This window comes from Coffea arabica, chromosome 8e (genome assembly GCF_036785885.1).
Source record: "Coffea arabica cultivar ET-39 chromosome 8e, Coffea Arabica ET-39 HiFi, whole genome shotgun sequence".
NCBI classification, from domain to species: domain Eukaryota; kingdom Viridiplantae; phylum Streptophyta; class Magnoliopsida; order Gentianales; family Rubiaceae; genus Coffea; species Coffea arabica.
The window spans coordinates 45,496,944-45,511,143 of NC_092324.1; the positions used below are offsets into that span (position 1 = coordinate 45,496,944).

At 37.5% G+C, this 14,200-nt stretch overlaps 2 protein-coding genes across 6 annotated transcripts; both read left to right on the top strand.

The window, feature by feature from the left end:
• Nucleotides 1-1,082: 1,082 nt before the first annotated feature.
• Nucleotides 1,083-11,221, top strand: LOC113702822 (replication protein A 70 kDa DNA-binding subunit B-like). 4 transcript variants are annotated; one of them, XM_072062152.1, is made up of 14 exons: nt 1,412-1,462; nt 1,605-1,641; nt 1,901-1,949; nt 8,373-8,468; nt 8,565-8,710; nt 8,811-9,081; nt 9,162-9,258; nt 9,361-9,485; nt 9,563-9,641; nt 9,741-9,870; nt 9,952-10,103; nt 10,206-10,326; nt 10,385-10,631; nt 10,719-11,221. In XM_072062152.1, exons 5-13 carry the CDS (start codon nt 8,567-8,569, stop codon nt 10,601-10,603), a joined length of 1,338 nt encoding a protein of 445 aa, XP_071918253.1. In that variant the 5' UTR covers nt 1,412-1,462; nt 1,605-1,641; nt 1,901-1,949; nt 8,373-8,468; nt 8,565-8,566; the 3' UTR covers nt 10,604-10,631; nt 10,719-11,221. The 4 variants fall into 4 exon arrangements, with proteins under 4 accessions (XP_071918252.1, XP_071918251.1, XP_027079769.2 ...); XM_072062151.1 differs by lacking the exon at nt 8,373-8,468 and having other exon boundaries at nt 1,083-1,462; nt 8,634-8,710; XM_072062150.1 differs by lacking the exon at nt 8,373-8,468 and having other exon boundaries at nt 1,086-1,462.
• A 148-nt stretch (nt 11,222-11,369) lies between these two features.
• On the top strand, nt 11,370-12,980 carry LOC140013091 (uncharacterized). Of its 2 annotated transcripts, none has more exons than XM_072062153.1 (5): nt 11,370-11,724; nt 11,827-11,944; nt 12,039-12,330; nt 12,413-12,537; nt 12,644-12,980. In XM_072062153.1, the coding sequence occupies exons 2-5, from the start codon at nt 11,858-11,860 to the stop codon at nt 12,917-12,919; spliced, it is 780 nt and encodes a 259-aa protein (XP_071918254.1). In that variant the 5' UTR covers nt 11,370-11,724; nt 11,827-11,857; the 3' UTR covers nt 12,920-12,980. The 2 variants fall into 2 exon arrangements, with proteins under 2 accessions (XP_071918254.1, XP_071918255.1); XM_072062154.1 differs by having other exon boundaries at nt 12,049-12,330.
• The last annotated feature ends 1,220 nt before the right edge of the window (nt 12,981-14,200 follow it).

Genomic DNA, 14,200 nt, shown 5'->3' on the forward strand with positions numbered 1-14,200 from the left:
CTTTGAAGTTTTTATTTTACCTTTAATTATAGGGGTAAAATATCTTTGCAGTATATAATGCCAGAGGACTATTGTATAGTGTAAACACACAGTATCATTTTTAAAATTTTCTATTTTATCCTTAATTATAAGGGCCAAATAGTCCCAGTTTATTGCAAGATAACCACACACTTACAGCGTAGTTTCCAACTCCCACGTTTATGTATTCCACTCATCTTCCTTTTTAACATATCTAGTCTAAGCGGGAATGGGGAGCTTTTCAATCGAATTCTGATTGCTGACGTGGCCCGCTTGCATTGGTTGATTGGTGGTTGTCCGCTCGTGTGAATTTGGTCGTCCGCTTCTTGTGTGAATTTGCTGGCCTGCCGATTGTTTCTTTCTTTCCATTCCCACGCCTGAATTCTTTCGTTTTTTTAACATATCTCAAACGTTTAACAATTCTTTTGGATTTTGTTTCTTTTTTTTTTGCTCAGCCGTTTTGTAATACTTTTTCCCAATTAATTTTTCGTTATCTAATCAATTGTTTCATTTTTTATTACCTAACACATAACATTTAGCTTTCAACTTCATACAATTATTAGCATTTTTTTGTGGTTTCCAAATAAATGACAATTAATTATCAAATCCTTGTAATTGACACATACTAATTATTATTAACACGTTTTTTTTCCAACTTCATACAATTATTAGCTTTTTTTTTGGTTTCCAAATAAATGACAATTAATTAACAAATCCTTGTAATTGACACATATTAATTATTATTAACACGTTTTTTTTTCTGAATATAAGAGGGGGAGGCATTCGCCTATTATTATCAAATTTTCATTACAACTTTATATGTGATAAATTTAATTATGCCCAGTAAGTTTATATGTAAGTCAATTTTAAAGGTTTATTTTTAGATGAAAAAAGGGACAAACACTTAACTCAACTCATTACTCTTGTCTTCTTTGCTTTTGGCGGGCTTAATAGTTAATTGTTTCATAATTAACTACTCTTATAAAGTAACACCCTTTATTACCAGGTCTTTGCAACGGACAAATTTTGTTTGTTTAGTTTGGCTGCATCGGTTCTCGATTTCTTCATCCGCCGCTCATATTTCCTGTCATCAGCCTCCAGCCTCCTTTTGTTGACAGCTGATTTTACCTGAGCTGCGTACTACCTGGCTCATTTTTATTAGATTGCCCATCCTTTCTGCCTCCATTTACGCTTCCTCATAGGAGCCTTCTGTAGTCTTTTTTGTCCTTTTCTGAGGTCATGCCTGTAAATCTGCAATCCGCCCCCGCCTCTTCTCGTTGTCATCCATCACCTCTTCTGCTTCCGTCGATTGACACTGTTCTCTGCTTTGCATTTGTATAATGGTTATACAGTTTCTCCCCTTTTCTTTGCATTTGTCCAACAGTTATAGAATTTCTCCGCTTTCCCCCACCAGATTTTCGGCTGCTCAACATCATGAACAGTGGTAATTGTGCATCTGCTCCTTTCTTTACCCTTTTTTACTGCTCTTGTTTCTTTGCTGAACAGAAGGAACTACCTCATAAGCATTGCTCTTTCTTTTTCTTTACCTGTTTTGAACCATCCTTTTCCCTGCCTTATTTGTTTAGCTCCGATTTGCGCTGCTGTTGTTGCTGCTGCTTCCTGGTGAGCACTTGCTTTTACAGTTTGTTTTCTATTGTTTTCCCTCTACTCGTTTGAATACTTCAGAATTGCTGCCATACTGCTGTGTTTTTTTATTTCTTCCTTGCTTCTTTGCTCTCTTGCGACCTGGATCGCCCATTTTTATTTTCCCCTGTCCCTGCTAAATTCTTATCACCAAATCAACTTCTTTTTTTTTTTTTGTCTGTCATTTTTTTCCCACCTTTTCTTGTAACCCCTTACATTCTCATGGTTTCTTTGACAGGTTCTGCTCTTATTCGATTCTACGGTGTTTAACTTCTTCGTACAACCAGGTTAGCTTTCTTTATTTTGTTCTATTCTTCTTTTACTCTTTTCTCTATGTTCTATGCTTTAATTTGTACCTCTTTGACGTTCATTTTCTGATGCATCGTTAGTTTCATCCTACTCCAGTTCTACCTTTTATTGTTTGCCTGTTTCTGACCTTTAAACCCTTTTATGATCTTTATACATTCCATGTATACGTTATTCTGTTGTTCCTGATGCTGTTCCATTGCCAGTAAGAAAATGCCAACTTTTTGCACTGTAATTACCTGCCTGATTTTTTTCCCCTGTTAAATATTTGCTTTTTCCTCAACTGTTAGCCATTAGCTTCTTTTCATCTCTGCTATTTGTTTGATTTTTACTCGCTCTGCTTTTTGTCATTTTTTAGTTTACATTCTTTTTTTGCTGAGTTAGATGTTCCTTTCTTTATATAATCCTTCGGCGTTTTAGCACTCTTAGCGATCTTGAATGGATAGAAATACTGTTCGCCGAAAAAAGTATGCAGAAATGCCACCGCTGAAAAAAAAAGAACTGCTTCAACGTCGAAGAGAAAATAGATCTGCCAAGAAAAAAGATACACGCTTACTCTCGCGTATTCGCAAGGTTCCCCTTGGTTATATAGAATCAGGTGTTTCTTTCCCTGATTCGAACCATGGAAACCTTGATAGTGCGAATCACCCTTCTCTGCATAGTAACGTGTTAGGAGGTGAAGTATTGAAGAGCGGTCATGACAGTGCTGATGTCATTACTGAGGCATTGCAATATATGTCCTCTCGCAACTCTGCTTCTTTTGTTCCTCATGTTGCCTTTCCTTCTACTGCTGAAATAGCAAGCCACATTCCAAATGCAACTCTTCTTGCAGGTATAGTCAGTAATGTCCTTCTTCCTTCTTATCCAATGGGTTGTTTTTTGACCGCCTTCACTCCCCTGCCTACTGGTTGCTGTTTTTACATTTCAATTCTATGTAAATGGATGGATCTTCATTTACAATCTGCAGAGCTTCCACCTGCTGCTAAGGCTGATCTTAGGAGCTGCAAAGGAAAATTCCTTCCAGAAAAAAGAAAAAATTTGAACCTCTCTTCTTCCACTATTGAGCCTGATTTTTGTCTGCCTAGGAGAAAAATTAGGACCTCCATACCTGTAGCGTTGCATGAACGTCCGAGCGATTGCTTTGATCATTCGGATTGTGTCATCCTAGGTACTAGCTCTGGCAAAGAAGATTTGCCTACGAGCTGTCTTTTTCAGAATTCAGTAGAATATTGTTCTTCTGCCCATGTTTCTATGAATTGTGAAAATCTTTATCCCCTCGGAACTGCTGTTCATGCAGCCCCATTTCTGCACCAAAAAGACAAATCTTTTGAGAGGCACGATTCTATAACTAGATCTGCTTCCTCTGTTCCTGTGATCTCGGTTAACAGGACCAACAGTTCTTCTCATCTTTTTAGAAGCATTATGCAACCTTCCAGCATAGATAAAGATCCTGTACTTGCTCATCAGCTTTTTGAAAATGTTGTTACGTACTCTCCTTTGGCCAAGGTTTATATGCAACCTGGTCAGCTGCAATCTCCTTTCAATGATAAGCACCGACTATTTCATTCTGAGAAAAATATACCACCCTTTGAGAACCAACCTTTTGAAGCAGCTTCTACATTTCAAGGTATATTTTTTGAACAGCGGCTACTCTCAATGCAGCCCTTCTGAATATTCTTTACTTCTGACCACATCCAAATTATATTCATTCAAATGACATCAGCCTGTTTTGTTTAGCTTGTTTCTTTATACGCTTGCAGAAACCACCTCTGCTCAAGTGAGTCGCTCTATGGATACTGTTGAAAGAAATGATTCGGTCATGAATGCAGCGAAAATTGCCCGCTCTTCTGCTTTCCCATGTAGAGAGCAGCCTTTTACCCGAGAACGCTGTTCTCATCGCCGTGTGCCGAAGCAGGCTCCGGGTTGGCATTTTATTTCTCAGTAGCTATTTAGATGCCATTGCTAAATAACCTGATAAAGGGCCCCCTTAGATCGCTTCTCAATTGTAGCTTCGAAATAAATGCAGCTGCACCTAAAAAGAGGAGCCAGCGAATGAATGCAGTTGCACCTAAAAAGAGGAGGCAACGACGAATTTTCCCAATCAATGAAATCCCGCATGAAGCTTTGGCTCTTCCAGATGCTCCTAATTGTGAGCACTGTGGAGCCAAGAGGTTCCATTTAGAACCTCCTAACTTTTGCTGCTCTGGAGGAGAGATTTCTATAGTTGCTCCATCTATGCCTTACGATCTTAAGCGCTTATTTATCGAAAATGATGAGGAAAGCGCTCATTTCAGAAATAATGTGAGGACCTATAATAACAACTTAGGATTCACGTCCTTTGCTGCAAAATATGATCCAGAACTGACCAAGAACACAAAAGGTGTTTATACTTTTCGTGTTCAAGGTCAGGTCTACCATTTCCTTAATAGTTTACTCCAGTCAAGCGAAAAACCTTCAGGAATTCAGTTTTACTTTTTTGATTCTGATGAAGAATTAGCAAGGAGGGTTGGAAGTTCTGATAAGCTGCGTGAAAGTACTTTAAAATTACTTATGCGTATCCTCTCGAACAATCCTTATGCTAGATTCTTTAAGAATCTCAGAAATGTCCCAACCATTGAGAGCTATAAAATTGTTTTGAATTGCTATCCTGGTTTAGACCAGCGTGTGTATAATCTGCCTACGGCCTCTCAAGTTGCTGCCATATGGACTGAGGATGACGATGAATCAACAGATAAAAATGTTCATATTCAAGTTTATACCCACTTTAATACCAGCCATAGAATTAAGCATTACTATGGCTGTTATGATCCTTTGCAATACCCTATTCTCTTTCCTCAAGGTGAATGTGGATGGCACCATGGTGTTAAAAAACTTCACAAAAGAAAGAGAAATGCAGATTCTTGTGAGAATGATTTCAATGTCGACCCTTCCTCTGTTGATGACCCTTCGCATTTACTTGATTTGGAGCGTAGAGGCAAGTGGATTTCTTGCTGTCTATCACTATTAAGAGTAAGCATCATACACTTTTCTGAATTCGTTTGACATTTTCCCCTTGGTTCGTTATAGCTGTTGAACATGGAAAGAATGAAGAGGACACTGTATCAGCGAGAGAGTATTATTGTTATAGGTTTCAAATAAGAGAAGATGATGAGTCAATGTTGCTGCACTGTCTTAGACTTCTACAACAATTTTCAGTTGATTCATATGTGAAGATAGAAACTTCTAGACTGGACTTTCATAGACACCGACAAAATGTGGTTAGGTCAGAAATTCTTCAAGGGGTATTAGACAGTGTCTCTGTGGGCCAAACTGAAGGTTCTAAAGTTGGTCGTAGGATAGTGCTACCTGCTTCCTTTATAGGTGGTCCTAGAGACATGAGGCGCCGCTATCTTGATGCAATGGCACTCGTGCAAAAGTACGGAAAGCCGGACATTTTCCTTACCATGACCTGCAATCCGGCATGGAAAGAAATTCAGTGCAATTTGAAATATCATGAGAAGCCGCAGGATAGGCCTGATCTTTTAGCTAGAGTTTTTAGAGCTAAATTTGAGATGCTTAAGCATGAACTTTTGAATAAACAGATTTTTGGTGAAGTGGCAGCATGCGTCTATGTCATTGAGTTTCAAAAACGGGGATTTCCACATGCTCATTTGTTGCTCATTTTAAAGCCTCAATTTAAGTTGCTCAATCCGGAGTCCTATGACAAGGTAGTCTGCGCTGAATTACCTGATCGGTCTCAATATCCTCATCTCTACTCTCTTGTTGTAAAACATATGATCCATGGCCCCTGCGGAGATATGGATAAAAGTTGTCCTTGTATGAAAGACGGTTCTTGCAAGAATCGCTATCCAAAAAATTTCTGCCCTCATACGACCCATGGTGAAGATAGTTATCCATATTATAGGAGAAGGGATGATGGCAAAAAAGTGAAAGTTCGCAGATTCACCCTTGATAATAGGTGGGTTGTGCCTTACAACCCCTATCTTCTTGCTTTGTTCGATTGTCACATGAACGTGGAAATTTGTTCTACCATTAAATTGGTCAAGTACTTGTATAAGTATGTGTTCAAGGGGCCTGATCAGGTTTCCTTTAGGATTATGACAGATGATAGTGCTACTGATACTGACGAGATTAAAGAGTTTCAAAAAGGCCGATACATTTCACCTCCAGAAGCTTTTTGGCGCATCTATGAGTTCCGCTTAAATGAGATGACCCCATCTGTTTATTCTCTCCAAGTTCACCTTCCGAATCAACAGCTTGTTTCCTTTCCAAAGAGCTCAGATTTGCTGCAGTTGTTAGCTAAAGTTGATTTTTCTAAAACCATGCTAACTGAGTTCTTCAAAATGAATGCAACCAACCCAACTGCTGAAAACCTTAAATGCTTTTATAAGGATTTCCCTCAGCATTTCGTTTGGTCTTCTAAGTATAGGCATTGGACAGAAAGAAAGCGTCGAAAGGTCATAGGTAGACTCGTCAGTGTTAATCCAAGAGAGGGAGAAAGGTACTATCTAAGGCTTCTCTTAAATCATATTCCAGGACCGCTATCATTCGATGATCTCTTGACTGTTCATGATCAAAAAATGGATTCGTTTAGGGAGGCTGCTTTGGCGCTTGGATTGTTGCAATCTGATACATATATAGAAGAAACACTTGATGAAGCTGCTGCATTTCAAATGCCATCCTCCCTCAGATTATTATTTGCTACTCTTCTGGTCTATTGTTCTCCAACTGATCCTGTGATGTTATGGAGAAAATTTGAATTGGACTTTTCTAAAGATTATGAGCGGCATAAACAATATCATGACTACTCTCCCGCTCAAATTAGGGGCCTGGTTCTGGCTGATATTAACAAATCACTTCAGTAGATGGGTACAAACATTGCTGCCTTTCAGTTACCATTAGATGATCTCGTTAGTGTAGAACAGGCTCACCTAACAAAGGAGATAGAAGCTGAAAGAAACATAGACATACTGCCTGAAGATCTATTAATGTCTTTGAAATTAAATTCCCAGCAAAAGTATGCTTATGACATCATCCTACAAGCATGCTTTGCTTCCCAAGGAAATTCTTTTTTCATTGATGGTCCTGGAGGTACCGGTAAAACCTTTTTATACCGGTCTCTGCTTGCTACTCTGAGATCGCAGGGCTATATAGCCATTGCAGTAGCAACCTCTGGAATTGCAGCATCTATTCTGCCCGGAGGGAGAACTGCGCACTCAAGGTTCAAAATACCTCTTGATTTCTCAAAGAACAGAACCTGCCAGCTTAGCAAGCAAGGCGGGGTTGCAAGACTGCCCTCAGAGTCAAAACTAATCTTGTGGGATGAGGCTTCCATGGCAAAACGAGAAACTATCGAGGCATTTGATGATTTGCTTCGAGACATAATGGAGTCTGAACTGCCTTTTGGGGGTAAAGTTGTTGTATTTGGTGGGGATTTTCGCCAAACACTACCTGTTATTGAGCAAGCAACAAAGGAAATCCTCTTGCAGTCATGTTTTCTGAATTCTCCATTGTGGTATAAACTTCATAAACTGAAGTTGACGGAAAACATGCGAGCTATATTGGATCCTCAATTTTCTGAATTCTTGTTAAGAGTTGGCGAAAGGCGTGAACCTGTGGACATCAACGGTGAAATAACTTTGCCTAGAGATTTAGTCATTCCTTATTACGATAAAGAAGAGTCCTTAAACAGGTTACATGGCTTAATAAATTCTGGCTTATCTATCTGCTCTTTAGTGTATACGGTTTCTGATCAAGCTTCTTTATTAACAGGTTACTGAACTGTGTATTCCCAGATTTAGCTCTCTATTCCCAGGATCCATATAGCATGATTAATAGATGTATTCTTACCCCCAAAAATAGTTCAGTTGACGAGCTGAATGATATAATGATTAGAAGGTTTCCTGGAGAGCTTCACGCTTACATTAGTTCTGACAAAACTGTAGATCAGCGGCACCAGGGGGATTATCTAGATTTTCTTAATTCTCAGAATCCAAAAGGCCTTCCTCCTCACAGGTTAATGTTAAAAGAAAACTGCCCGATTATACTTATAAGGAATCTAAATCCCATTGAAGGACTATGCAATGGCACAAGGCTTTTATGTAGAGAGCTTGGCCGGCATACTATCTCTGCAGAAATTGTCTTCGGCCAGCATCGAGGAAACAGAGTTCTCATTCCAAGGATACCATTGCAAACTCCTGACAGCCAAAAGAATTCGATTGCATTCATAAGAACTCAGTTTCCTATTCGACTCTGTTTTGCATTGACCATTAATAAATCTCAAGGACAAACTCTAGATTATGTTGGCATTTACTTGCGAGAACCTGTCTTTTCTCATGGACAGTTATATGCAGCCTTGTCCAGAGCTAGAACTTCAGCTGAGCTGAAAATACTTATTGTACCAGGAACTTTTGATGGTATAAAAACGGACTGCAAAACTAGAAATGTTGTATTCAGTGAAGTTTTTGAATTGAGCCAGCAGTAGAATGTCTTATATTCAGGTATACTTGCACCGGTCTATGGCTGTGTTTACTTATTGCTAATGTCTTATGCATACCCAACCTTGTGCATTATAATCATTTTACCTTCTTTTACAGAAATGTCTAACCTCCTGCTGATTGATAATATCATGCCTGATATGAAGAACTGGTCTTGTATCATCACAGTTCAAGAAAAGCAACAAGTCACAGATTCTATGGGAACACCGACCAAGAAGCAAAAGTTTATCTTCTATGATTCAGAGGTAAAATTTTAGATCCTTAAATGACCATTAGCTATTTAATCTTTTATTTGTTTGTCTATCATGTTTGTTATATGGAAAATTTTTTTTTGCTTGATGATAGGGCTCTAAAGTTGAAGGGATAATCTTCAATACTGATATTCCAAGGATGAGTCCTATGCTTCAGGTCTATAAGAGATATAAAATTTCAAATGCTGATGTCAGAACTATTCCACCAAAGTTTCGGAGTGCTGGATTAATCAAACAGTGGGTTATCACTTCAAAAACTGTCATTGAAGAGGTTGATGCCAATGAGGACATTATGCCTGTTAAATTTGCTTTCACTGACTTTGCTGATTTAGCTGAATACATGGATGATAGAACGAAGTCCGTCGGTGAGTATGCAACCAGGCTTGTCTATCATGTTTTTATCACACATCGCTCTGTTCTCAGCTTGCCTTCTCTCCCTTCGCAGATGTCCTCGGAGTGGTGATCAGTTCATTAGCCATGAAGACAATCACTAGAAACTCCAAACAGTCAAACGTTCAGAAATTTGTCATCCTTAATGAAGAGTATGCAATCTTTTTATCATACTGCACACTCTTTTGCTGACCTTATCTCACTTTTCCTTTATCTTTGAATCATTTTCATCCTGGCCTTTATATCAATGTTAGGTCTCAAACTGTCCTGCTATCTTTATGGGACGATTTTCTGAACAATGAAGGCCAAGCTCTGTTGAACAACATGCAAAGCTATCCTGTAATTATTGGTCGAAGACTGAGAGTTAACAACTACAATGGTCTGTTCAAATGCTGTCTTTTTTGTATTATAACCTTTACTTCTAGCTCGGTATTCATTTTGTTCTTTATACTACAGGTGTTTCTCTCTCTACTTGGTTCGACTCTGCTTTGCTTGTTGATCCACCGATACAGGAAGCAAGACAACTCAAGAATTGGTGCAATGGCATTAACTGACATTTTCTTTTTGTACTTCAATGTCACTTATATTTTTACACCAACTGATATTTTCCTTACATCATCTTTTTTTTTGGTAGGGCAATGAGAAATGCAGAGTCAATTGCAGAGATCGTTGATGCAAAGAGCTACATTAAATACAATCCTGCACTTTCTTTAAAAAGAGACCAGAAAACTACTCTGATTTGCAATGTTACCCCATCACACAAGGTGATCAAATGATAACCTGTTCTATAATTTTATAACGTCGTATCTATTCAGTCTTTCACCTGATAAATGCCTATCTTTTAGACTGCTTGGGTCAAGGCAAATCTCTCCTTTGAACACATCTTCCAGAAATATTGGTACATGAGTTGTGCAAAATGTTACCGAGCTACAGCGGCAGATTATGGAATTGAATTTACTTGTAATTCATGCAAAGAAAAGGGACCTGCTATGCCTAGGTCCTGTATTACTAAATCACTGGCTTTAATTCTGCTACTTAATTTCTCTTAACCTTACTGTTACAGAGTGTATAGCCTAACAGCTTGTATACTTATTTTCAGATGCCGGTTTGACATTGAATTGAGCGATGACAGCGGAGCTATACCTGCTTCTATTTTTGGAGATCTAGCAGAAAATATTCTGACCTTTACTGGCCTTGAAGCAATGGATAACTTTAATCAGGTTATTTTAATTCATCGAATTTAATAATAAGTGCAATGTTTCCATGTCACCCTTATAGCTTCTTTGCTTCTTCCAGAATCTTGAGCTGCCACTTGAGTTTGTTCATGCACAGCTTAAAACAAAGACATATCTGGTTCACATTAAGCCAGTCCAAACACAGCTCGCTGATGCCAGACAGCGTTATACAGTTCTATATTGCTCTGAACTTGAACCAAAAATTGCTCGTCCTCAGTTAACACATGAACCAGAATCTGTCTCTCTTTCAGCTGACCAGTAGACAGAAAATGAGCAGCTGTTGACACCAGGTTGATGAATATACCTGGAAGAATTGTGATGCATAACTATGTTTTCTTTGACTGAACTATTAACTTAGCTTAGCGTTGCACTTGCAGAACATGGCAGCTCTAGCTCAAAAGTGCGCCTTCGGCTCAGTGAAAAGTTTGATGAAACAGACACTGTTAGCACCAATGACTTTGACAGTCCAGATGCTGACTCTAAGAAGAAAGCAAAATTAGTCTGAATTGCCTTCGCTGCCTTTTTGATTGCTCAGACATAAATATTTTTTTTTGGTTTTGTGATCTGCACTTGTATGACTTTTGTTAATGGCTTTTGTTAATAGGCAGATTGTTAATGGCTTTTGAAAATACTGCTCATCCATTCACAATTCCCTGGCTTTTGTACGTGGTTATCTACTAAACAGCTTTTGTCGTGATCATTGAACTTTGATAATGGCACCTGTATCAAGGTTCTTGCCAGGTTTTCAAAGATTAACTGAAATCCTCCATCTTAGCAGAACCATGGGGATTTTTACAGATATCTTTGGATTCCTGACAATGAACTCCCTTCCTGTAGAACTAACAGCTTTGTAATCTATACAATGTGGGATTCCTTTCCATTTCGTTCTATTTTCTGCATTACAGTTGTTATTATCACTTTCGAACAACCAGTTCTGTGTACATAGTTGTTCATTTATTACACAAATTCTTGCCAGTTTTCAAATAAAACTTATATATTCTGTTCCTGCTGCTTACATGTCAGACTGTCTGCTCCACTTAACATGCCAAGTACACGATGACTTATAATTTTCCCTTCAAACCATTAAAGCACTACAAATGCACAGCTATAACATGCTGTCAATTGGCAGCTCGCACTTAATTTCTGCCATTCAATTGTCTTTTCTATTCATTATTTCTTACCATCCTCTGCTGCAACTAATTAATCTTTTCAGCCGTGGTAGGAAAGAGCTTGAACTTAGCATTAAAACCAATGAAAAATACACTCTTTTTGCATTCATCTTTTCTTTATATATATCCTCTTTATCATTTGCAAAATCATACATAAAAACTGTCCACCATACATTTGCACTGGCACATTTTCTGCACAAGAACTTGTCCACAGGTGAATAACTCTGCGATCTATTTCTAGCACTCATAAGATAATATAGGCTTGTGCTTACAATTTTTATTAACAAGGCACTTTTCTGATTTTTCAATTCTTCAGTTTTCTTCCTTATAGATCAATAGCAGATGCAATGTCTGTATCTCCAGCGAATTTTCCTCCGACAAATAGCTGTTTACCAGCTTGCTGTTTTCTGCTCAAATGCATTCACAGAGGACAGGTTAACTTTTAGTTCATGTTCACCTGCATTGCGGCATTTATTGTTGAATAGCATGGTATTCTCTGACATTATTTTCCTGTCTCATTTTTTCAAGGTATTACCAGCTCAGTTTGAATTGTTGCTTCATCAGCATCACTGCAATAGAATCACTCTAAGGTTTGGACTACGGCAATGGACCATCACAGTTACTGATCATGCATTCGGAGAAGGATGGGATGTTTTTTGTGAACACAACATTGTTAAAAGACATGACACGTTGTTACTTCGACATAGCGGAAATCTGATATTTGATGTCATTCACTTCTGTGAACTACAAAAACAAGTTTTATTGCCCTGGACAGTTCCCCTGCCAGACCTGTTACACTTGAATAGCGTTGCATCACGAGGTGAAAATATCACTGTATCTATCTCATATCCTCATCCATATCATACATAGTTTTAAATTTAACTCATTATCACTGATTCCAGATGATATCCATGCACCTACTAGACACCAGCAAGTTGCTTCGTCACTCAGACCAAATTTCTGCCAAGATCTATCTGATTCGGTTTGCTTTTATCAAATATTTAACTCTGCAACTCCAAACAATTTGGTCAGCTATTCCATGTTTACCTGCATTCTCTTTATCATCCCAACTTTCTTGCAAGCAATTTCCTTTTGTTTCTGCATATCTTCTGATCTCAACCTCTTCATGACAGAAAATTCCACGCTTTATTGATCACTTCATCAATGGTACCAAGACTCCGATGTTGCTTATCAATACTGGAAACAAAAGTGCTCGGATAGGTGTAAAGCATAAATGCCTTCACAAAAACTGGAGAGATTTCATTCTTGAACATCAACTGCAGCACAACGAAACCCTTGTTTTTGTTCCGGAATTTGAAAATATATTTACGGCTTTGATCTTCGACGATACCGGAGTTGAAAAGATTTTTCCTTGGTATCACGCATTCAATATTTGTTCAGATGCTTGACGAATTTAACTGAATGTAATTTACCTATAAATTAAATACATTACCGATAATTTCAGCTTCATCTTAGCTACCCTATACAGCTATTGGCCCGTGAACCTTAATACATTACTTCTTGTTTGTATTAATTAATATTACAAAATTAATTACTCAGCTGGGCATTACTGGGCATCATTACATTCGCCCACCGCGCATCGCGCGGTGATCACCTCCTAGTCTTCTCCTAAAGCAACTTCCTCTTTTTATGCGATATATAATGCGGAGGATTATTGGGTGGTGTTAACAAATAGTGCCATTTTTTTGAAATTCTTATTTTACCCTGAAGTCCCAATTTATTGCAAGACAACCTCACAATTACAGCATAATTATCAATTCACATTATCCACAAATCATCACTCTCTCACTCCAACTCCCACTTTTATGTATCCCACTCAACTTCCATTTTTTTCTCTCCGAAAGCAACTTCCTCTTTTCTACACCATTATCCGGAGGAGAAGTCTACTAATTCCTAATGGACGTAGATATGGTTTGATACCAATATTTCAAATATTAATAAAGGACTGTGATAGAAAATAAAAACTTTATAAGGACAGAATTTCATATATGTACTTTTTTATTAATTGCACACCTATTAGGGTGTGCCTTAATCACTAGTTATCATTGTTTGAACTAACTCCATTTTGTGCTTCCAAATTTTTATCACTTTTTTACTTTACATCCTAAAATATAATTTATTAGAATCGTATATTCTAAACTTTTAAGTTTAGACAGTTTATATCTTAAATTCTCAAATTGTCGCATTTAAATCCAATTAATGACAACGTTAGTAGAATTAATAGCATGAAAACCTTGCAAATTAACGATAACTAGTTGAAAATTTGAAATTGGTCAAAAGGAACCAACTTATCGCAATTAGAACAAAATGATACATTATAATTAAAGTAAAGTCAAAAATATATAAAGTAACAAAAAGTATTTACCCTAAACTCACATCTCTGCTTTTGTATATAGTATTGATTTTAAGCATGAATTGCTTAAGTATAGGAGAGTAGATAAGTAATTGATTCACAAAACAACCTTGGAAGGGTGAGTTTAGATCGTTAACTTATCCCAAATAATATTTCGCTTATATAATAAACACATTTTTTAATTTATTTTTTTGTATTTCCAATCACTTTTTTATCTTGCACATAACACATTATAAAAAGTATTATAGTAATTATTCAAAATAATATCTTAAATAATATCTCAAATAATGTACTCTATCCAAATATGTGATAAAAA